Below are 25,264 nucleotides of genomic sequence, written 5' to 3'. Positions count from 1 at the left end.
AATGGCACGGTAAAACAAAATGAAAAGTAAGACATAAAGTGAGGAGTGTTTAACATGTTCACTCATGTTATTAACAGTGCATAAGCAACAGTAAAGCGACATACACAAGGATGGTTATGGTCTATAATTGAAGGTGAAAATCAACATAGTTCTTCTGGGTTTTTCCAACAGTTAAAACTCTAGTTTTGTTGATTCAAAATAGTTTTATTTACCATTCATAGTTGTTGCATTTAATTAGCAAGGGGATGATTCCAAATGCCACAAAAGTCCGCACATCCCCAAAAGTGCAAAGCCTGAGCCAATTGGGCTTGGGAATGTGACGTGAAGTTTCTGTCGCCATTTTAGTTGGTGTCACGCAGTGTCTGCTCTGGTGTTTTCTTTGCGTTCAAGAATTTTTTTTTGCGTTTGCATCTTTTTATTGGCGGGTGGGGTGACCAAATTTTGTGAAAGGCTGCAATAATGGGTCTCGCCGTGGAGAGGGGGTGGAGCTTGAACACAGGGCAAAAATGCCAGCTGGTAGCGTCCTCGTGTAGCCAATATTATGAATGAGTAACGGTTGTAAATCAACCAATGTGGTGGAAGACAATCCCAAAATGCATTCTGGGATTGATTTGCATTGCATTCTGGGATTGATTCCCAAGCCCAATTATCGTATCAATGTTTGTAGGCATGGTTGTATAAACAAGCCTGTTTAAACTAAGCCGTCTTATAGATCGCTTATCTCATAATGGGGGGAAAATCTCACCAAGTAGGAGATTGAGGGGAAACTCACAAAAGGAAAGGATTTCAGTGCTAGTGTTTACAGCATTTCTGTGGCTCACAATTAACTCCTGTTCCTGGAATGAATGACCTGGCAAACCAATTTCCATGAGGTATCCGTTAGTGAAGTGCTTTTCAAAAATAGCCACAAAACCTGTTTGGTACTCTACTCGTAAGAAGCGTTTAAATACTGAGAAGCTGAATTTGAGCACTAACCCAATGAATACTGAAGGCACATGTTTTAATGCACAAATATTCCAAAGTGCATCAATGTAACGGTGAGCTACACTTTAAATATATTTTAAATATTTTTTTAATATCACTCACATCACATGATGAGTGATCTACACAGGTAGGTTATCCGTACAGGCAGCATAATTTAGCTTCAATATCTGGTTAAAACCAAACACTCCCTCAGTGCTTACACATAACACACAGTGCTGGAAACTCACAGTGCTGAGACACTCACAGTACAAGACGCTTCAGTTCTTTTTTCACCTGTTGGACCAGGTGCCACCCATTGACTGTACAGTTTATGATGCCACCCACATCTTGAATACAGTAACTTCACTGTAAGACTCCGATCACTAACACAACCTGTTGTTATGATTAATTCGTGTATTTGTAAGTGTCTTGAAGAGTCTGGTTTTGCTGGACCTAATCAAAATGGCGTGCAGGCAACCGGAACAGATCTATTGTAAGCCTTACGGCCAGCTAGCCTGCGTTCAGGTCGATGGCCGGGCCTTCCCCTGGTCCTCCACCTTCTTAATGGCTGCCTGAATTTGCACCTGGTCTCCCAACAGCTGCCGAGGTTTCACGGGCCGAAGGTTTTCGTCCAGCTCGAGCAAAACGGGAATCCCCGTGGGCAAAGTGACGCCGGCTATGTCCGCATCCGATATACCTGTTGGAATAAGCATACGGTAGTAGTGTTTAAAGGGATAGTTCACCTGAAATTCAAGATTCAAGATTCAAGATTTTTATTGTCACTCTGTAGTACAAGTATCACGTGTGAAATTATTGTGCTGTAGGCTCCGTTACAACATAGTGCAAAAAATAAAAGATATATAAATAAAAAACAAGAGGCAACAAGCAATAAAGCAGTAAGACACGCCACAGACAGTGGCGTATTCACTGCCCATAGTGCAAATGGCATGAACATACTTTAAACATAATTAAACATAATAACATTCTGTTAGGTGCAAATAGCGTATACCTAATTAAACATACTATTGAACATTAGTCATACATAATGGTAGCATCTACAGTGCGGTACAGTACGGCTACTACACTATTACAGCAGAGCCATTCTGCTCTACAGCCGTGTCGTTCGGGTGCTGGGATAACGTAATGCATTGTGGGTAGTCGGCTACTGTGGCTAATGCTAGCGGCTAGCGTAATAGTTACGTTACATGGCAGTAAAACGCCACTGAATGACCAAATTCATTTAACTTTTAACCATTTCGAGTAACACTGTTTCCATACGGACCCCCAGCGTTGGTTAGTTGTTTATAACGTGACTATATTTATAACTTTTATAACGTACTCCAGTTTCCGGTTTATAATTCGGGTCTGCAGCCGAGTATAACAAAGGAGCAACCATCCTGAAGACAGTTTGTAGAAGAAACAAGTCAAAGTTTTGCAGTTTGCAGTACTACACGGTGCTGTTCAAATAACATGCTTTCACCTACATGAAAAATGTCATGATAGGACTAACTTATAGTCATACATACCGGTACTTATTGTCATACATTTATTTATAGCTTTATAGACGGTTTTAACTTGACAACAAAAACATTCTAAATTGAACCCCCGCTCACTTCCTGTTGCAGTGTTTGCTATGGACATAAAAGAAAAAAAAACATTCAAGTGCAGGACTGACCATTCTGTGAAAACCGTCTATACAGCTGAGCGGCGAAAACAAAAGTAACGATGTCGAGTGAATATTTCTGCAGTTTGCCGAATGCTGAGAAAAAGGAAGTGCTGTGTGGTTGCGCTCTGGTGAAAACCATCTATAGTCTATAAGGCTATAAATAAATGTATGACAATGCCCAATACATTCCCTGCCTGTGTAAATCATGTGCTGCATAATGATACGTAACAGCCTAGAAATAAAGTCATTGAGTGAGCTAGCTTCAACATGAGACTCAGCCTGCTTCTCATGCTGAGTCTCAGACAAGCTCCCGTACACTGCAGGCTCATTTCCATATCACACAAAAAAACAACACTACTTGCCTTAGAGCCACGGTTGTTGTCATCTGTCAAAACAGAGGCTATTTGTGTTCTTTAATTTTGTGTAGTTTTCAATACAAAGGTTTTTTTTGTCCTGTCCGTGCCTGTCATTTCTGTTCTGTTCTGTTGGAAGAACCACTTTCAATTGAAAAAACAGTCAGAGACAGGTGCTGACATGACAAAAACCCTTCGGTATTGAAACCTACGCAACTTTCAAGAACACAAATAGCCTGTTTTTAACGCACAACAACCATGGATGGCTTTAAGGCAAGTACTGTTTGTTTGTGACTTGGACGTGTATGGAAGAGTAAGTTTGAAAGGCAGCCCGCGGTGGAGTTTGCGGGTGCTTGTCTGAGACTCAGAAGCAGGCTGAGTCTCACATTGAGACTAATGAGTGACCAGTGATGCATGGAGTCCCCAAAGCCTCTGAGAGCGCTGAAAGGTCAAAGTGGATTTCATAGCCCTCAACCAAATGAAACATAACCTCATTGACCTTTTTGCACAGGTTCAATGTTCCATTTCTGGATCTGAAATACTCTATGTCCTCCTTCCACACTGCTGTAAACAGGGTCCAGGACAGTGGTGACCAATTTGGGGCCCGCGGGCCAAGTTTGGGGCGAAGTTAATTCAACAGCGGTTTGTCTCATTTGCAGACAGTTTTGAAAGAGTACAATATACGTCGCCACTACGAAACTGATTTTCAAAGTACCTTGAGGATTTTTCAAGTTGTGAATTAAGTCAAATTTCTCTCTTGATTACAAAGGTGGAAAATACAACTGTTTTTAACTGGGTGTTTACCGATTAAATGTTTAAGCTCCCCACAAATGCAGATGTTTTTTTTAAATATATATAACCAATTGCAAATTATTACAATTACCAAACAGATAAAAAAGTAGATTATTATATAGAAATGTTATTTTAGATTTAGAATGTAAATTTTCTTCCACAACGTTTATTTTTGGCCCTCGGCCCTCCACCCAGATTGAGTTTTGGCCCTTCATGGGAAATAATTTGGGCACCCCTGGTCCAGGAGCTGTTGTTAATCCAAATGAAAGCATGCAAGCCATACATACATTAGCCATACAGTATGACACCCACACAGACAAAAGCTGACAGGACAAGCCCATAGAGAGCGTTGATAAAAGGTGTGGGGTCAGTCAGGAACATACATACCTTCCAGGTGCTTCAGCAGGGCCCTGCAGCTGTTTCCATGGGCAGAAATGAGAACAGTCCTACCAGCCTTTATCTCTGGCACCACGGTGCTGTCCCAGTATGGCAGCAGTCTGTCCAGAACCTGCTTCAGGCTCTCCGCTCGGGGGAGGTTTTCCCGCGGCACGTCGCAGGTGGCGTACCGCCGGTCGTTGTAGATCTCCAGGAAGTACGGGTGGGATTCGTCCATCGACGGCGGAGTCACGTCGTAGCTCCGCCTCCAGACCTTCACCTGCTCCTCGCCGTGGTTGAGGGCCATCTCCGCCCGGTTGAGGCCGATCAGGGCGCCGTAGTGGCGCTCGTTCAGCCTCCAGGACTTGACCACGGGGACCCACTCCTGGCCCATGGCCTCCAGGACCAGCCAGGCCGTGTGGATGGAGCGGCTCAGGATGGAGGTGAACACCATGTCGAACTTGTAGCCCTGCTCCTTCAGCAGCCGGCCGCACGCCTGGGCCTCCGTCACGCCGGCCTCGCTCAGCTTCTGGTCCACCCAGCTGCAGAAGCGGTTCTCCTTGTTCCACGCTCCCTCCCCATGCCTCAGCAGAAAGAGTCTGTGTTTGGACATCCGAAGCACCAGCGGCAGAAGCCTGCACACATTCAGTGAAAGAAATCAGCTTGATAAACATTGACACTCACAGAGCCATTCGATGTGACATCATCACCGATGATGTCATCCGTGATGTCACTCGAGCAATTGTGATGTCGTCGAGTGATGATGTCGTCAGTGATGTCATTCAACGAATTGTGATGTCATCAGTGAGTGATGTCATCAGTGATGATGTCACCTGAGGCCTTATGAGGGCCTGGTATGAGTTCTAATGCTGCTGCGTTCATGTATGGCCCGGAGCTGGCAAGTGGCAAGTGGAAAACATGTCATCTCGGGCCTACATGCGTTTTAACGTCAAATGACGTGCTGGGAGAAACTAGGGGTTGAGAAATCAAACCGGAGTTTGCGAGTAAGAACTCAGAGTTAAAGTGGCGTTTTATTTGATTTTTGCTAGTAGCAAGTGGCAATTTGCGACCTCCGAGTTATTAACGAACACAGCACTTAATAGCCAATCCCTGACAGAGACGAGGTCAGTGGGCAGCGGGGGCAAGGTAACTTTGCGTCACCAGGCTCTTCCCGAGGAGAAGAGCCTGGCACCCATTACTTGTGAATTACACCTCTTTCCTCTTTCTGCCCTAGACACCGGAACCGAAACATCTAAACCGGATGGATACGTGCCACATTTATATCGTTCTCCCGTTGAAACGCCGATTCAAGTTGTGTAGGCTAACTAGTCGCCATGGCAGTGATGCCATATTTTGCATCAACGTTTTGTTTTAAAACATTTATGTATTATGTCACTTTTTAGTCACCTCGTGCTATCAGGCTCTAGCTAACTAATGTTAGCTACACGGAAGATTTTTCTGGCGCACACGTATCCGGTAACCGGATTCTGGTTCCTGCCATTGCACATTAGTAATTGGGGCCAACTGGAAAACACTGAGCAATGTTAGGATGATGTCATAATAACCACTGATGATGTCATGTCATGCCCCACAATTGTCATATACCCACTGATGTGGATCACGTGGAATGAGATCTCCACCCTAGAAATCTCACTCTTCTTGGGATATAACTAGTTATTAGTTCTCAATGTATTAGCCTTAGTAGCAACTAGCAAATCTGTCTATCTGATCTACTGCAAGTTCAGGAGCAAAAGGTTAGGGGTTGCCTGTAATGTTAGCAGGCAAGTGACAGGCTAGAAGTAGATAACCACAGCACTCCATTCATCCTTGTGAATAAGGGTTAAGACAAGCTAAATAATACCTAACGGTATAACGTTATAAACAATGAATGCATACTGATGAATAGCTTGTTAGCTAGTCAGCGAACTGACTGAATCACTGAAAGGATGTATGCATGTATGCATTGCAATGTGTAGGCTACAGTAGCCTAAATCAATGTTACAAGTGGTCGTATTGACATTGCATTGCGAGACAAACACCGAATATAAGGCACAGAACGTACAGCCACAGGCATACTTGCAGCAACAGCAACAAAAATCAGAATAATGTGAAAATATATTGTCTTACCGTTTGAAGTCCCGGGCTAAATGTAGCTAGTTCAATCGTGAATGTTGACCGTTATGCCTGTCCATCGGTTTCCATAACGGTGGACTGATTGACGTTTCGCTCGTCCAATCAAAACGGCGATCATCACGCAAGGGGCGGTACCGTTGTCCCATGTTATGCCCTTATCAGGAGCGGTGACGGCGTCAGTGTGGATGATGGAGGGGGCGTGGCATGGCTCAGAGAGAAGTATCTGGTGATGTTTTGTAGCAGGTTAACTGATTAAGCTTAGTTTATTTTCGACTTGCCTTTTTCATGTTTCCTCCTTTCTTTCCACAGAAAGTCACCATTAAAGCCAGTTTCCAGTTTGAGCCGACTTTGCCCGAGGAACGTCACCTGACAAGACAGTGTTCGTAAGATTTTGTTTCAATTTGCATACAAATGCAGGTGTGGGGGGAACGCAAAATGTCAATCAAATAATCATAGGTGTAGAGGATGTAGCATGGGATTGGGGATAGCGCCACATCAAAATATTCAAAATTAGCCATGTTTAAAGATGAAACATTTTAGTTTTAATATTATGTGATAATGACACAAGGATTTGACATGTCACAGGACAGACAGGTGTGGTTTGCATAATGCCCCAGTGGCCGCATTAAATCCGGATTCAGTTGGATTGTTGGCTCTCCCCCTCTCTCTCTCTCTCTCTCTCTCTCTCTCTCTCTCTCTCTCTCTCTCTCTCTCTCTCTCTCTCTCACACACACACACACACACACACACACACACACATGTACACACACACAGGTCCAGGTGACATAACCTTTCAGTGCAAGCCACATTACGTCTTCTTAGTGTGATGTTTCCCTTTTGTTCAACATTCATTTTCCAGCATGACATGACTCTGAATAGTCAACCAACCCCCAACAATAGCTGCAGCTGGAATGTGTATTCACTCTCTATCAGTAACAGCAAACAGGCTAAATCACTTATTGAAAACACACGTTATCTTGTTCTCAAAGGCCACGATGGAGAGGCAGCATTTGAATGCAATGATGAAGGCAGAACTTTCTTGATCACAAACTCAAATTCGAACAAATTCAAATCTGTCGTTGTCAAAGTTGCCCATTTGGATTTCCTTCAAATGCCATTTAAGCAAAGTAAAATGAAAGCAAGCAAGTACATGTAACAACATCGCAGCTGAGCTACACAGCCAGCCAGTAATGCTGCTGTGTTCATGAACCCATATACATCAAATACATACGTCTTTCATAACATAGCCTATTATGAAAACCCTACATGTATTCCCAGAGAAGTTTCATTAAGATAATATGTCAAGTTATCACAGTATGTAACATGAAACAATTCAAGTGACTTGTTAAACTGGTCTTCGTTTAGATTGTAATGAGGTAAAGTCTCATGATCCAGTGGTTACACCTCGTATCCAGCAGCAAACATCTTCAGAGTACTGTACATTCACCACCAATCTACTGCCCAGGGGCACCATCAAACAGCTTCTTCCTGCCCTCCATACCCGACATGGCGTCCACGTTCTTACGCCAGTCAGTCACCTCCTCTTTCTGTGGGGCAAAAATGCAAATCAACCGATTTTGCTAAGAAAATGTCTACCTCTAATCAGTTTGTACACTGCAACAAATGTGTAACGATGAGTAAGTCGTTTCAGATGTATTGGACAACTTTCAAAACCACCTTACCAGTGGATACAGTGGATACATTTAGAGATTCATGTTGAAGTCTATATGGTCCTTACCTTCTCGTCCTCCTTCTTCACAGTCTTGAGGTTTGCCTTGAAGTCCACAGACTCTTTGACCTTGGCTCCCAGCAGAGCGCCCAGCATGGCGTCAGCAGACACCCGCACCCGCTTCAGGTTTGGTCGCTTCATCTTGCCCTTCAACTCAAAGATCTTCTGGGACAGGTCCTGGATCTATTTTCCAACACAATAGACGCATCCTGGATGTTTACGATGCTCAGTTTGATGTAAAAAAGTGACATATCTTAAATGGGTATTATTTACCTCACTGTCGCATTTGGACACTTTTGAAGCAATGTCATAGCGATTTTCATCAACAACATCAATTTTCTGGTGTAGCTCTTTGCAAAGATCCTGTGGGGAAAGAACATTTTAATTTAATTTCCAAGTGCAGGTATTTGTTTTACTGGTCTAGAAACATACTGGTACCTTACAGTGTTGCACAGGACAGACTGACACACAGGAGGCAAGGACAACAGCACTTTAGATACAGTGCAAAGAGACATAATGGACAGATGGAGTTCTTTGTAGAATATTCCATAAATATCACTCTATGTAAATACATGCAACATTGTCTGAATAACTAGAACTAACTGTTTTTCCTTTGTGGTGTAGAATTTCTGGCCTTAACGTTGATTTACTCTAAAACTTGACCAGCGGTACAGTACACTCTACATCAGACCCGGGCATTATGAGGCCTGGTTGGCCAGAACCGGCCCTCATGATGGTTCTGCTTGGCCCAGGAGGTCTAAAGACAAACCACACCATTTTACTTAGAGAGAGGAGATGACCTAAATTGGCTGTTTGGAGTGATTTTCCATGACCTGCCAAACTAGCATCGGTTTACTCTTCTCTCTTTAACCTAGAATAAGTAAGATAGTCTACATCACTGCTTCTCAAAGTGGGGTCCGGGGGGCCCCCAGCGGTCATCGTGGGGGTTCCAGGGGCTGCCCAGCAAAAACCGTAATACTTTATTTTCACTAGAATTCCAACCATAAGTAACACAAATGACAGAATGTTCGACTATTTTGGTCACGGGTTTCATACACTTTCTGTAATAAAACAAAGTGTGACGAAAGTCTTCTCAGATGAGTTTAGAATTAGATGATTGGTGGTGGGGCTGAAAGCTGTAGTCTACCTGTAGTTCCTGCACAGACAGGCCGGAGATCTCGAGGGGTGGGACTCTCTCAGAAAGGGTTCTCTCTCGTTCTTCTCTTTTCCCCTGCTTGTCGTTCTCCAGCATCGCCATGGCCTTCTTCAGCAGCTTGGTCTGGCACACAGCACATTGGGCAAAGTCAGACTTGGACAGCCATTGGACATTGTGGTTTGCAGTGCTGCTTAGAAAGTGTCAAATTAACTCCAGATGACTGGTTTATTAATCATTCTTATACCATTCTTCTTATGCACGCACACACGCACGCACACACGCACGCACGCACGGGCACACACACACACACACACACACACACACACACACACACACAATACCTTCAAGTACAGTCTGCGAGATGCAGAGATTTTTGGCTTTGGTTTCTGCAAAAGAAGATATACACAAATTTTTCTGGAGGCATTTCAAACGTATAACAATACACATCAAATTTCCCCCCGAGATAACAAGTATTGACTTTTCATTGTGGCGTTGACAAGACTTGAGTCTTGAGATTTAGCTCTAGGGCGGAGTTAAATCCACTCTGATGGATGTGAACATGCACACTGAGTGTTGATTTTTACACCCTCACAGTTTAATTGACAACCGTATTTTCTTCTGTTATTATTGTTCATACTAATAAGATATTGAATTCATTTACTTTGTGTCAAGCCAGAATTCAACTCCAACTTCACCTTTAATCATTAAGAGATGCAAACATGATCTACATTATTCTATTATTTGGATTATAATGATCATGTTCTTTGGAATATAGAATACCTCATCATGCTTCAACACAATTACTTTCAAGTCTCACAACAGATGGGTCCGATATTATTGTGACAGTGATTTATTCCATCTTTGATAGGATAATCAACTTACCGGAGGTCTGTCCAATCAGGAAAGAGGCATCCACAAGTCATAAAGAGAGAAAAAGGGCATTTTATTATGTGTTTGTTCTACACATGAATTTGTCGTTTTGGTAGGTTAGCATGTGGCAATACAAGAGTTATGTTGCGACGAAAGGAATGAGACATGGATACTTACGCTTCAGACATGGTTGCAGTTCTGTGTGTCTCCTGTCAAGTCTAACAATGCAACAACAAAAAAGCGCTTATTTTATTGCAGAGTACTTGTCCCTGTCCATTTACTATGAAGAAGAAAATGTGTAACTATATTTAAGCACTGGTCAAATCACTTGTCAGCTTCTTTTGATCATTTTGGGGCGTTTAGAAACCCCACACAACATTGCTTGTTCCATAGCAGGGGGGCAATATGGACGACATCATCTTAAGGTCATAACATAAGGACTGAAAAAACAACAACAAGCAAACTCTAAAACAAAACCCCAAATAGTCACAGTTATGTAAGAAGTTATCTAACAAGTAATTTAGAACTATAGAGCCAAAATAACCGGATTTCAAAATAGTTGATAATGCCTTTTTATGGGTTTCAAAAATAACCCGCAGGGAATGCTTTAACATGATGCCAGATCATTAGTAGTCTCTATGGCACTGAGAAATGATAAGCAATGAAAATGCCATCCAACTGATTCCTATGCAAAGCAAAACACATAAATCAAACACACAATGCGTCGTGTTATTTATAACTTCAACTTGGACTCTTCTGGACACGATCAGATGCAGCCAGCCGCTCGCCAAACAGAAGGGGAAAAATCCCCTGGCTTAATCACATTTGAAGAGGTTCCATTCCAAAACGAGATATCCCCCATTTGGACCACAAAGAAGAAGAAAAAAGACGTTTTATGTAATCATTGCTTTTACAAAAGTAAAGCGCATTATGGGTTACTCTTAGACTTACGAGTAATCTTCCTATCTACTTTCTACTAATGCTTACACAAAAGCTTTGCTTTTGAGGACAGAACAATCTTGTGTGTGTGTTTAAAAAATATATATATTGATCTTCATTTTTTTATTTCATCCACTTCTGCATCCCCCCTGAATTATTTCAAAATAAAAGTCCTTACCTTATATACAGTAGGTCACAAATAGTCACAGGCAGTCTTTGTGAGAGCAGAAGGACATAAACCGGGGTGGATATATAGATTCCGGCGCCCATGTGAGTGGCTCACTAAAATAGCTGCTCTGTCCGCAACATTCCTGCTCTTACGTGTGAACGTTCTTGCCGTGTGACTGTTCACCTGTGATGCTGTCTTAACTCCTCCGCCTCCTCACCGAGGAGCACAGGGCTAAGTCTGTAAGTGTCCAATTGTGTGTGTGTGTGTGTGTGTGTGTGTGTGTGTGTGTGTGTGTGTGTGTGTGTGTGTGTGTGTGTGTGTGTGTGTGTGTGTGTGTGTGCGCGCGCGCGCACGTGTGAGTGCGTGCACGTGCGCGTGCATGGATTACACAGTGGAGGAAGACAATGCCAGAATTTTTGTTTTATTGATATCACAATTTGTTGTGTTGCAACATTGAATATTACACACACTAATTATGAATATTTAGATATACATTAGATATCCCATTGCAGTCATTTGACAAAAAAAACAACAATACGTTATATCATTCTCTTTAACTTTTAGCAGATTGAATATCTTTTGAATATCCAATATGCCTGACAGATTAGGAGACAGTTTCTTACATCAAACACATAGTAGTTGTAGTAGACTGCTGCTGCAACACCAGAATCCCCCCTCCCATCCTGGTGATAAATAAAGTACTCTAGTTTTGATGATGGACAAACACAGTTTCAACATATTCAACTTGATGGTCCAACACTTGATGGTCTGAGTAGACTTTGTTTGAAAGCCAATGCTGCCATCACAAGGCGAGGAAGAGAAGTGTCAGTGAGACGAGGCGCTTCACTGGAAACACTGGGACCACAAGTCTTTAAAGTCAGTCTTTAACCATTGCTTTGTTCCTAACACTTCACTAATACACAGCAAAATAGAGCAGTTAAAAAAAGTTCAAGTTAATGTTCTATCAACATAGTACAGCTATTATGCAATAAAATGATTGAAAAAGTGTATTTTATATATATAAAAAATATTTGATGCCTTCAGTCCCTCTTTACATAAAATAGGCTATCTGACAGTTCATTATACTTGTATACTTATATTGTATTCATTATACAGAGTCATTATAGCCTATAATAGGTAGGATGTAGTGATGTTAAAGACACAGATGCAGCTTAAAGGGGACCTATTATGCTAATTTCCAGTTATATTTTATTATTACTTTATTCTGGGACTCCACTAGAGTATTTTTGCATGATTCACAGTTCAAAGAACTCCTCATTTACCTTGTATTGTCCGTTTATGCAGCGCCTGCGACTGCGTTCAGCCTCTGTATGAAATGCTCTGTTTTAGCTCCCGTCTCTGACAGCAGAAAACTACTCTGAAAGAGTGGAACTCTAATTCAAAAACTATACATCACATCCCTTATATTGGACATTGTGAGTGAGAGCAGAAGTAGCTTAAGGCTTTGATGTATAAGTATGTAGCGTTAAAGATATGTGAACTGTGACAGATTTAAAAAGTGTAAATTTAGTCAAAAGTGCAGCCTGTAAAGTCTGGTCGAGTGAATTGTGACATCGCACACTCAAGGCTACATTGGTTGGGTATGGTTTGAACAGTGCTGGGGACTGGAGCAATAACCATATAAGGTAATCAGCAGGCCCTAGCTGAAGAAGGAAGTAGTGCGCGCACATCAGCTCAGCAGGTCAGGTGCAGCAGGACAAATACAAGATCAACTTAAGAGAAGAAAATAAAGTCCGCACACAATCAGGCCCTATCTGACATCACCTCCTAGACCCTGTGTTCTCGTTCAACTCTCGTAACCTCTCGTTCAGAGCAGTCTCTAAATCCCATGATTTTTGCTATTAATGGGGATAACGTTCACATACTTTACCTCATTATTTGAAACTTTTGCCGTGCGCGTTTAATAATATGAAATTCCAACATTCTAACAGTATATATATGACACAAAATATGGAAAAGCAAAAAGAGGTCCTTAAACTAAAATGACTGTTAGGCGTCAAACAGCTTCTTCCTGCCCTCCATACCAGACATGGCCTCCACATTCTTACGCCAGTCGATCACATCCTCCTTCTGTTGGAAACAGCAGGAAGTATCACAGATGCAGCCGAGATAAATGAAATAAATTCAGAATTCTGGGTGTTCTCTAAGGTTTCAGGTTCCTTAAGAAGTCATTTGGACAAGCTAAGCAGAAGCAAAGGCGGCCTTACCTTCTCCTCCTCCTTCTTCACCGTCTTCAGGTTGGCCTTGAAGTCAAAGTTCTCCTTGTGCTTGCCGCCCAGCAGCACGCTCAGCAAGGCTTCAGCTGAGATCTTCACTCTCTTCAGGGTCGGCTTCTTGAACTTTCTCTGCAGCTCCGTGATCTTCAGTGTCAGGTCGCGGATCTAGACGGGGGATAGGATGGAGATAGGGCCGCGCTATTGCCATCATTTTCTTGCAGGAAATTACATGAGTAGAAGTGTTGCGACTTCAAGAAACGTGGTTAAAATTGGCTACGATAAGAATCAGAGGAGACAGTTTATTACTTAAACGCATCGAGTATTCACAATTTCGCCCTAAAGTGTCCACTTGTTCTTACACCAATTCTATCTGAAATTGTTTAGGTGTCCGTAGTGGACAACTGTACACTGCACTTCTATTCTAAAATGTTTAGGCCCATACAGTGGATAAAAGAACAGGAAACATGCAGCGATTGAGGAGAAAGCACAGAGTACTGCAACACAGTGCATGGTGCATAGCATAGCCTACATGGAATGGCAGTTGTGCCTCAAATAGAGGTTTGGGAGCCACTGGCACTGCCATAGAAAAATACATACAGATAGGCTATTCCAAAAACATGATTCTGTGTTTTGCCACTTGGAGGCAGCGTTGGCTCACTTTTAGCTCTGGTGTTTGAATTGTGATCCTGTTTTGACTGTATAATTATTCATCATTAATGGGTACAATTTTGGAAACATTTATTCTTCAGCAGCAGCTTACCTCCACGTCATTTTTGGTCACCTTCATGCCGATGTCATACCGCTCCTCATCTACCACATCAATTTTATGGTGCAAGTCTTTGCACAGATCCTGTAGAAAGAGTAAAAGACGCCCTCTAGTGGTGACAGAATATGGTGTAAACTCAAATTGAGTGCCAAAGTCCGGTTTAGGCATACGCACCATAGCTATTCGTCTGCCAGAGACCATAGAACACTCGGACCAAAAAAATCTCATGATTCCAAATATAGCTGAATCGCTTGGTTTGACCAAGGAAAACTATGAAGTATTTTATGAATGGAAAAAAGAATGGCGGACGAATGGCTCTGGTGCGTATGCCTAAAGTAGCTCTCTATAACATACTGTATAACTGTGTGTGAGAGAAGTTTTAAGGGATTTGAATGAAGCACCTGCAGGTCCTGCACAGACAGACCAGACAGACTGAGAGGAGCAACTCTCTCGGCCAGAGTGTCTATTCTCTCCTGGTCCTTGTTTTTCATCTCCTCCATCAGCATGTCAGCAGCGACATTCAGGAGTCTGATCTGAGGAGAGCATCAAACTAACATTGTCATGTTGTTGAAAACTGCATGACTTTTACAGCAGTTAGACTGGGGCAATTCTGCCCAAAGTCCACAGTTCAAATGATTCCATAGCAGGACATGTTTCTCTAAAAAAAAGGGGCATTCTCAAACATTTTCATGTGAATGACCCCTGAACTGGCACAAATTAGACCACGGACCTCCATCTGATAACATTTGCTTTTAGATGTTTTATTACAGAAAGTGTATGAAACCCATGACCAAAATAGTCATCCATTCTGTCATTGTGTTTCTTATGGGTGGAAATATAGTGAAAATAAATTATTCACATTTTTGCTGGGAAACCCCATCAAGGACCCCTGGGGGTCCCCGGACCCCACTTTGAGAACAAATGATGTATAATACGGTGTAACACATAAAACAACACATATCATCCATTCATAACATAACATACCATGACATAACACAACACAACACAACACAACACAACACATCACATAAAATAACATAACATGATACTAAAATAATAATAAGTAAACACCTGTTCATGCTATATGCTGGATAATGTTCTTTACTCATCTTTTTGTTTTGAACAATGTACAACATGCACTCTCTAACATGTGGATGTACCTACCTTTAACCCCAGCTTTCGAGAGGAGGAAATCTTTGATTTTGGTTTCTAGAATTCAAAATGTATAGGAAAAAAATGAATACATGTTTTCTTATAGTCTTAAATGACAAACGGAAACATAAAAAGAAGGCTTATCAAATAAATCACATAATAGAAACTCACCGCGTGTTTTCTGTTGCATTAACAAGAGGGAGAAAGTAGAAGAAAATGTCTAACATTTAATGTTTGTCATAGTTTTGCAATACTTTGAAACATATTTTTCGATGGACACATGAAGTTAAACCAAAAGTGATTATACTCACGCCCCGTCCGCCATGATTGTCTTTGCTATTCACTCTCTGAAATGTGGAGGGGAAAAAACATCAAGCTAAACTGTCAGCCATTTTTCAGAGAGAAACCAAACGTCTGTGCAGTAGAATCCTTAGTAAACGTAACCATCACCTCACTGCAGATACGGTGCCTTTCCTTCATCCTTAACACCTGCTCAATAGAGCTATACGTGTGCTGAAGATTGATGGCCTGTGTCAGCCTCACTGGCCAAAGTATTTCACCCACTCAGAACATTTATTGGTCCGTTAAAGCGCGCGACACAAAGTGATCCCTGCTGCTGTTCCCCACGTCCAGCAGGTTCAAAAGAGGTCGCTGCTCATAAATGAAGAATAACGTTGATATATGGGCCAAAGGAATAGCTTTAATGTCAAATACAAATGTAATATTTGTTGTGATTATCCTTATCAATATCTCATCATGATCTAAAGAAATTTCATTTGATTTGTTTATTCTTTTGTAGGCTGTCTTTTTAGTCGTCTAGAAATTCAAATGTAAATTCAGCAAAATAAGATGAAATGAATACAACTGAATTACAAATTCAAAAGCATTATTGTTATAACGGAAATTAAAAAAAAATTCTGTGCTCTGCTATTTTACACAAATTATAAGCAAACATTTATTCAGGATACATCTTTCTGAAATTCTAAGTAGTTAAAAAGCAAATGTAATAGACTTGTTTTGTGTTTTTATTATATATAACGTTTCCCAGTGCTGAGTCAATACATTTCTCAACATTACTGACTGTAATGTGTCTGCATAGGTGACGGAAAGGTTAAAGGGCAAATACGCTGCCGGCATGTAAGTTGACATGGTTCAACTGGCTGTTAATCATAGGCAGCACAGTATTGCAATAAAACACAATTAAGCAAAGACAAAACACTACTCTTTGAAAAGCAGTTTTTACAGTAACCCGGCAGCTGTTAGTTATTTTGAACATAACCTAGTGAGACGTTGAAGTTACTCCTTATTTACAGGATCAACACACCTACATTCCAAATTTACTCTCACTCACAAGATTGTAAGAATATCAGCAACTTTGTACCTTAATGAAGCCAAACAGCTGAGACCTACCTTAAAAGTGAAGAAAAGTGTGGGTGTGAGGGAGCACCAACTTGCTGAGAGAGGATAGGGGGAAATCAATCAGATTTATAGTTTCTGTGCCTCATGTGAATGGCTAACTAAAATAGCCTCGTGTCTCTGCCACCCTCCATCCACCAAGAGTGGTATTTACTGTTGCATATTCAGGAAAGGAGGCAATAAAACAGCATGGACTCCGACGGCATCTTGCGTGGTTTTGACAACAGCTGTTAGTGGAAGTGACAGGGAGCGTTTGAAGAGTTGACGCCTGGGTCAGTGGTACACATTCACATTGGATCAGGGCTTGTAGGCTCCTTTAGATTAGTTTAAAGTTCTTAATGCGTCAGATGGAGGGTGGCCAAAAACAAACATCCAAGAGGCACTTTGTGTCAATACACTAAACTTGGGTGGCCAAAAACAAACCTGTTGACACTCATTCAAGAGATAGCAAATTCCTGGAGAAAACGGCAGTATCTGTATTTTTGTATTCACTCTTTGTGTCGCTATTTATAGAATTTATAGAATGTTATTTATAGAATAAACAACACAGTCCATGTCTGAATATGGTCTATAACAAGAGATCCAAGAGATCATCTAAAAGTAGCACCGATGAAACACTCTCATCACCTCTGAGAGGATGACGCCGGCGTCCTCAGCCGACATGACTGTCTTTTCACCCTCTGAGGCTGTTGTGTTGTGGGCTCATTTTTAAAGCTGTCACGCTGGCTTGTCTGGAAGGCAGCTAAATCACGCGCCAAAGTTAGGCTACATTTTGGCGAGTGAAAACTGACATGGCCACTTTCAAAGGGGTCCCTTGACCTCTCACCTCAAGATATCTGGATGAGAATGAGCTCTATGGGTACCCACGAGTCTCCCCTTTAGAGACATATCCACTTGTTTAGGCTAATCCCATGCAGTGTTGGGCAAAAAAGTGTTTCAATCATGAGAGACCAGAGGGTAGAGTTAACAAGATTTTTCAGGAGTCAAGACATTGGTGGTGGACTGGGGAGGTGGGTGGGGCGAAACACAGCTTTCAGAGAATGGGATGCGATCAGCTCAGGTACAGCGACCAGAAGATCAGGGAAAGAGGACGATGACACGCATGGCTATAAATACTGCCACTAGCCTCGGCATTGACGACATTATCGGCGTCATATAGGCAAGTGCGTCACACGGACATCACACTGGGATTACACTTGTCATCACGCTAGGATTACATAGGATGAGGTCACTAGGATTACATTATGATGCGAGGCAGCGTGTCTGGTCTTCATCTTGAAACTAGGTCGAGACCACCATTTGCATGCAGTATAAATTTAACAAATTTACCACGAGAGGGAGGGGGTTGTGGCCACATTTACCACTGGTACAGGGTTGTGGCCGAGTGCCGAGTGCTATAAACCCTGTACCAGTGGTAAATGTGGCCACAAACCCCGACCTCGAGTGGTAAATTTGTTTTCTACAACAGCTACCAAATAATATAAAAAATACACAATTGTAACATCCAATTCATTATTTACAATCATTACTGGTTTCAGAATACATTTATCCTTCCGCCACAGAATATAGTTCCATACACAAGATCAATGATTGCACTAAACATTTAGTTGCCTTTGAGCCAGAAAACAACTAACCTATTCCTTAACGGGATTCACAGTTATTGATACATTGCCTGTAAAAGTACAGTTATTTAAACAGTTATCTAAAGCAGCCCGTTTTGGTGGTGGTGTGTTGATATCTGGTGACGGCAGAGGGCGTTTGTTTGTTTGACAGTCCCAGGTTCGGGGTCCGGGCGCTAGTCCGACCTTCCGCTAGTCCGACCTCCCGCTAGTCCGAACTCGTGACAACTCTAGCTCAGCCAGTTCTCTCTCCCCAATTTCACCATGTCGTTCTTTGTTCACTTCACCTTCATCTTCATCTAACCACTGCTCAAAACTCAATCCACCCAGTAAATCAAATCACGAAATCGGACATTTCCTTGTGTTAGAGATCGGCCATTTCCTTGTTAGAGATTTGCAGACTGACAGGCTAACAGTGGGCGGAGTCAGCACAGGGAGCGGAGTCAGCATCAGGGAGCGGAGTGATACTGCGGTTGGAGCCGAACTGTAGATTGTTGGCCTATTTACCACTGTTGCTAGCCAATCAGAATCCAGTATTCACTCATGCTGTTGTAGAAGTATTATTTTCACCTGGAAAAAACTTATAGCATAAATTGGGTATGACTGAAAAGCTCAGACTTTGGACAGGATTCAATTTGCCCACATGTGATGATGCTAGTCATGATGTCATTTCATTGTAGTGAGACCATTTTTTTAAACTTCATCTCACTGTATAATATTACATATCGTGACCTCTAGGATAATCACAGCCTCATGAAACTTTACAACCACAAACTAGATACCTCAATGGATGTATGGCATCTGAGCAATTACCAGAACAGAAGTGCTCGCCACCCAGTCGCAGAAAAATGCAATTCTTGCAGAAATCTCCAAATCTTATAATAAGAATACGAAGTGTCTGTCTGTCTGAGACGAGACATAATTGAGCATGGGGATGGCCATCATATCATTCTCATCCTCATCCTAAGCGCAATACACTCTAAACTTTCAACATTTGAATAAAGCCTAATAAAACACAATATTAATTACAGATGTATGACTAGAAAAACTTGACATACAGTGCTAAAAGCTGCATCTCATTTTAATTCTTTGGGTTCCCAGCTTTCAGATGATGTGTAATACTTCTATGTTGGCATATACTGTTGACCTGCTATCTCACCCTAAAGATACCCACCGCAATCCCAGTCTTGAGTTTCTATTGAGTCTTGTAATAGAAAATATTGTGTTTGCCTTGTTGTTGTGAATTGCAGGTCCATCTTTTCTCCATTGATTTGAAACCATATGACTTGTTTTTCGAGAGTGTAAACATGTCTTCCATACAACAAAATAACTGACTGTGACAATACAGTACCTGTGGAGGTCTTCTTCTGGATTCAGGACTTGCTTTATTGTCTACTTGCTTCATTTGAATGGAGCCATTTGGATCATCATGACATGTTCAAAGTGGTGTTGCCTGATCCATCACAGGTCCAAGGACTGCCAGTGCCACCTTACATGAACCAGTACAGAAAGAAAGCCATTCCACTACGTTTGAGTGACGTTGGAGTGGACCCAGAACAAGGACAGGTGCTGGTCATTCCTGACGCTGTGTAAACCGAGACGCCCCCGGAGTTCATTCTGGGTCTTTGTTTTGAGGTCAGACACTCACAAGACTCGTGAGAGACTCACGCCTTCGTGTAGTCTAAAGGAAAGGTCATAGAAAGCTAAGGAGAGATTGATTCGAAACAGTTTGATCAGATCTGGGCGCTGATACAGATCTGGGATTACTGTGAAACTAAAGTCGATTATTTATTCCTCCGATCGCCTCAGTAATGCCAGCGATGCTATGGCAGGCTGTGTGCTCTGGCTGTTCCAGACAGCCCTGACCCCGCTTACAACCTGCATTATTTTTGGAAAGTTAACAGCTCTTATTGTAAATGTTATGTCTTCCTTGATTTACAATCAGCGTTTAACAAGTTTGCTCTCAGCTGCTATCTGTTGACAACTGACAAGTCATAGATCAATCATTATCACCTGGCTGATGATGCATCCCAGTCTAATGAAAAAATAAATAATAATAACAACAACAAAAACAACAAAAACAACAATAACAACAACAACAACAACAACAACAACAACAACAGCAACAGCAACAACAAGCAGAGTTTTAAAATAATACACAACATATGTTTATCAGAGGTATTTATTTTCAGGACTTGAAGCCTTTTCCACGCATTTCAAGAACAAAAGAACAAAGCAATAAAGCAGTATTACACATACACTTATTTGTGGTTAGAATGTAGACAAGGATTCCTTTATAAGTATATTATAAAGTAGTCCAAGTGCCAAAACATCAGTCTAACACAAAAGCAGAACACAACTCATCTATGCAAATATATATGCAATACCAACCCTTTAAATAATGAGATACTGTATGCAAGTAAAGCCTGCACTACACACTATGTGGGCTTGCTAGCTGTGTGCAATAACACTTGTTCCCTCACCTCTCTGCTCCAATATCAATGTCAAGGCCTCTGTTCATTGAGAAGGGGAGTAACAACAATATTCATATTTCAGCATGTCCATGAACACAAATCTACTGTCCAGCGTCAAACAGCTTCTTCCGGCCCTCCATGCCGGACATGGCCTCCACGTTCTTACGCCAGTCAGTCACCTCCTCTTTCTGTTCATGAGAAGAAAATCATTCTTACTAATATTCTGGTTTCAGTTCACAGATGCCATCATTCAACGTCACTTGAGGTTCATTCATACAGAGTGACGACCCTCCCACTCTCCTGGCCCTGTCTTGCAGGTGACTACCCCCCACTCTCCTGGCCCTGTCTTGCAGGTGACTACCTCCCACTCTCCTGGTCCTGTCTTACAGGTGACAACCCCCCACTCTCCTGGTCCTGTCTTACAGGTGACTACCCCCCACTCTCCTGGTCCTGTCTTGCAGGTGACTACCCCCCACTCTCCTGGTCCTGTCTTGCAGGTGACAACCCTCCCACTCTCCTGGTCCTGTCTTGCAGGTGACGACCCTCCCACTCTCCTGGTCCTGTCTTGCAGGTGACGACCCTCCCACTCTCCTGGCCCTGTCTTGCAGGTGACTACCTCCCACTCTCCTGGTCCTGTCTTACAGGTGACAACCCCCCACTCTCCTGGTCCTGTCTTGCAGGTGACTACCCCCCACTCTCCTGGTCCTGTCTTGCAGGTGACTACCCCCACTCTCCTGGTCCTGTCTTGCAGGTGACTACCCCCCACTCTCCTGGTCCTGTCTAGCAGGTGACGACCCTCCCCACTCTCCTGGTCCTGTCTAGCAGGTGACTACCCCCCACTCTCCTGGTCCGGTCTTGCAGGTGACTACCCCCCACTCTCCTGGCCCTGTTTTGCAGGTGACTACCCCCCACTCTCCTGGTCCTGTCTTGCAGGTGATGACCCCCCACTCTCCTGGTCCTGTCTTGCAGGTGACTACCCCCCACTCTCCTGGCCCTGTCTTGCAGGTGACTACCCCCCACTCTCCTGGCCCTGTCTTGCAGGTGACTACCCCCCACTCTCCTGGCCCTGTCTTGCAGGTGACTACCCCCCACTCTCCTGGCCCTGTCTTGCAGGTGACTACCCCCCACTCTCCTGGTCCTGTCTTGCAGGTGACTACCCCCCACTCTCCTGGTCCTGTCTTGCAGGTGACTACCCCCCACTCTCCTGGTCCTGTCTTGCAGGTGACTACCCCCCACTCTCCTGGTCCTGTCTTGCAGGTGACTACCCCCCACTCTCCTGGTCCTGTCTTGCAGGTGACTACCCCCCACTCTCCTGGCCCTGTCTTGCAGGTGACTACCCCCCACTCTCCTGGTCCTGTCTTGCAGGTGACTACCCCCCACTCTCCTGGTCCTGTCTTGCAGGTGACTACCCCCCACTCTCCTGGTCCTGTCTTGCAGGTGACTACCCCCCACTCTCCTGGTCCTGTCTTGCAGGTGACTACCCCCCACTCTCCTGGCCCTGTCTTGCAGGTGACTACCCCCACTCTCCTGGCCCTGTCTTGCAGGTGACTACCCCCCACTCTCCTGGTCCTGTCTTGCAGGTGATGACCCCCCACTCTCCTTGCCCTGTCTTGCAGGTGATGACCCCCCACTCTCCTTGCCCTGTCTTGCAGGTGATGACCCCCCACTCTCCTTGCCCTGTCTTGCAGGTGACTACCCCCACTCTCCTGGCCCTGTCTTGCAGGTGACTACCCCCCACTCTCCTGGTCCTGTCTTGCAGGTGACGACCCTCCCCACTCTCCTGGTCCTGTCTTGCAGGTGACGACCCTCCCCACTCTCCTGGTCCTGTCTTGCAGGTGACGACCCTCCCCACTCTCCTGGTCCTGTCTTGCAGGTGACGACCCTCCCCACTCTCCTGGTCCTGTCTTGCAGGTGACGACCCTCCCCACTCTCCTGGCCCTGTCTTGCAGGTGACGACCCCCCACTCTCCTGGCCCTGTCTAGCAGGTGACTACCCCCCACTCTCCTGGCCCTGTCTTGCAGGTGATGACCCCCCACTCTCCTGGCCCTGTCTAGCAGGTGACTACCCCCCACTCTCCTGGCCCTGTCTTGCAGGTGACTACCCCCCACTCTCCTGGTCCTGTCTTGCAGGTGATGACCCCCCACTCTCCTGGCCCTGTCTTGCAGGTGACTTTTAAAATCCACCTGAACTATTCAAGCCACCGTAGAAAAATGAAAATTAAATCATCTGTTCGGTTGAAGATCTACAACTCTTACCTTCTCGTCCTCCTTCTTCACAGTCTTGAGGTTTGCCTTGAAGTCCACAGACTCTTTGACCTTGGATCCCAGCAGAGCGCCCAGCATGGCGTCAGCTGAGATCTTCACCCTCTTGAGAGCAGGTCGCTTCATCTTGCCCTTCAGCTCAAAGATCTTCTGAGACAGATTCTCAAGCTGCAGAAAACAAGGTGAGATTATAAGAAAAGTGTCAAAGCGTTTCTAGCACAACCAGTTTATATATATATACGGTATGTATATATATATACATACATACATACACACACATATACCACCTAGTCACCACACTCACTGTGCATAAGTGATATACTGATGATCAGATGAATGAACATGTACCTCCTTGTTGTTCTTGACCACCTTAGCCTCAACGTCGTAGCGCTCCTCATCCACCACATCAATCTTGTGGTGCAGCTCTCTGCACAGAGCCTGGGACACAGACAGGGTGAGATGGGAGGACAGAGACAGAAGCATCACACACATTGACAGGACTTGTGACTCGACTTGGACTCGAGGTACTGATGACTCGGACTTGCACTTGGGACTCCAGCATTCATGCATTCAGACTTGGAAGTTGGAGACAAAAGGAGTGCTGTAAAGTTTCCAGTAGAGGTTAGAGATGCAAGGCGTTCTAACGAGAAGCCTTCAAACCCCCGGCCTGACTTTGTTCCCCTGGCAGATTTGCTTTAGTTTGAAGGTAACTCATTTCAAAGGTGATATTTTCCTCCATGGTAGATTGAAATACATCATGTTGTTGTTTTGACTCTTACACTCACTATTATTGGTTGACTGTAATGTGAATTGCTCACTTGTAAGCTGTTCTAAATAATAGTGTCATAAAAATCCCTAAAATATAAAAAAAAGTAGAAGACCTGGGAGTACAGCACACATTCTCTTGATAGATACCATGCCACAGTAGGGAGTAGGAGGATGAAGAAAGTGTCGCACACTCACTGCTCCATATGCAAAAAGTTTTTAATGAAATTACGTTTCGGCCTATGGCCTTCTTCAGATTTACTTTAGATTCAGATCAACTTTTTGCATATGGAGCAGTGAGTGTGCGACACTTTCTTCATCCTCAAGTTCGCGATTTCGGTGATCAGCACCTCCCGAAACATATTATCGGTGTGCGCTACTATCTTCTTTCACAGTAGGGAGTAGGGCCACTTGTATATCTGTGCAGCATGATGGGTGGCTGATTAGTCCGGTTGACCTGCACATACCTGGAGGTCCTGCATAGACAAACCAGACAGCTGGAGTGAAGGGGCTCTCTCACTCAATGTGGCCTCTCTCTCCAGCTTCTTGTCCTCCTTCTCCGTCTCCAGGAGCACCGCTGCCCTTTTCAAAAGTTTGGTCTAAAGTGAGAAGAAGTAAAAGCAGAAGTTGACTTTCCAGCACTGTCCACTGCTGTTCGCTGTAGTTAAGATAGTGTCATGAAACAGATTTTGGGCATGCATCAAAGATGAAAAAGACAATTACCTTCAGAGCCAGTCTGCGAGATGCAGAGATCTTTGACTTTTTCTACACACAAAAATGAGCAGCACAAAGATTGTATGAAGCAACAGTTTCACGCAAAAAAAGTGCTTTCTAAATCAAAGATTCCCTCGATAAGTTGGACTAACTTATAATAACTTACCGGACTGTGGTGGAAGTTCAGAAATGGAAAAAGGAGAAGCAGTAAGAGAAGAGTTAGTAGTGACATGATACACCTGCAGAATTCAAGTGTATGGATTTAATAAATGTTGATTTACAGGGATTTCTGAAGCCCATAACTTACCCCTCAGACATGTTTGAAAGTCCTTTTTCTGAAAAATCAATAAATAATAATAATAATAATAATAAAAGAAATTCAACGCTTCAGTCAGAAAAAAAATACATCGGCCAGATAGATACATGTTACTCAATATTCTTCTTGTTTAAAATCAATGTACAATTCATCATAAGTTTGATAAATCAATTATTATTGCGTTGACATTTTCCTGCAGGCACATACAGTTCTTCTGAATGTCTTCACTGAGCCAAGCAAAGGATTCAAGTTATCCAAACCGTGGCAGCATGCCAGCATTAAGCCTTTAAATTAGCAACAGCGCGTGCTTAAGCTACATTAAGCTACAGATGGTTTGAATGAACTAAAAGTTTAATCAGGACGGGAGTCAATACACTTCACAATCAAAAGCAGAATCAC

At 43.3% G+C, this 25,264-nt stretch overlaps 3 protein-coding genes across 3 annotated transcripts; all 3 read right to left on the bottom strand.

The window, feature by feature from the left end:
* Positions 1–1,484: 1,484 nt before the first annotated feature.
* Positions 1,485–4,762, bottom strand: bpgm (2,3-bisphosphoglycerate mutase; the record flags this gene model as incomplete). The annotated part of the gene is made up of 2 exons (XM_083663053.1): positions 1,485–1,660; positions 4,162–4,762. 2 exons carry the CDS (start codon positions 4,760–4,762, stop codon positions 1,485–1,487), a joined length of 777 nt encoding a protein of 258 aa, XP_083519179.1.
* A 2,974-nt stretch (positions 4,763–7,736) lies between these two features.
* On the bottom strand, positions 7,737–10,225 carry LOC310800397 (troponin I, cardiac muscle-like; the record flags this gene model as incomplete). The annotated part of the gene is made up of 7 exons (XM_083662997.1): positions 7,737–7,829; positions 8,021–8,194; positions 8,285–8,374; positions 9,159–9,290; positions 9,509–9,553; positions 10,050–10,056; positions 10,215–10,225. 7 exons carry the CDS (start codon positions 10,223–10,225, stop codon positions 7,737–7,739), a joined length of 552 nt encoding a protein of 183 aa, XP_083519123.1.
* A 1,435-nt stretch (positions 10,226–11,660) lies between these two features.
* Positions 11,661–24,867, bottom strand: LOC310800396 (troponin I, slow skeletal muscle-like; the record flags this gene model as incomplete). The annotated part of the gene is made up of 13 exons (XM_083662996.1): positions 11,661–13,236; positions 13,374–13,547; positions 14,143–14,232; positions 14,550–14,681; positions 15,313–15,357; positions 15,472–15,481; positions 20,915–20,997; positions 23,065–23,238; positions 23,419–23,508; positions 24,303–24,434; positions 24,559–24,600; positions 24,716–24,719; positions 24,857–24,867. 13 exons carry the CDS (start codon positions 24,865–24,867, stop codon positions 13,156–13,158), a joined length of 1,068 nt encoding a protein of 355 aa, XP_083519122.1. The 3' UTR covers positions 11,661–13,155.
* Positions 24,868–25,264: the final 397 nt, after the last annotated feature.

The sequence above is a fragment of the Poromitra crassiceps genome, assembly GCF_964638095.1.
Source record: "Poromitra crassiceps genome assembly, chromosome: 30".
Taxonomy (NCBI): domain Eukaryota; kingdom Metazoa; phylum Chordata; class Actinopteri; order Beryciformes; family Melamphaidae; genus Poromitra; species Poromitra crassiceps.
Note: the sequence above shows the minus strand (reverse complement) of the source record. Positions and strands in the feature narration are given on the sequence as shown.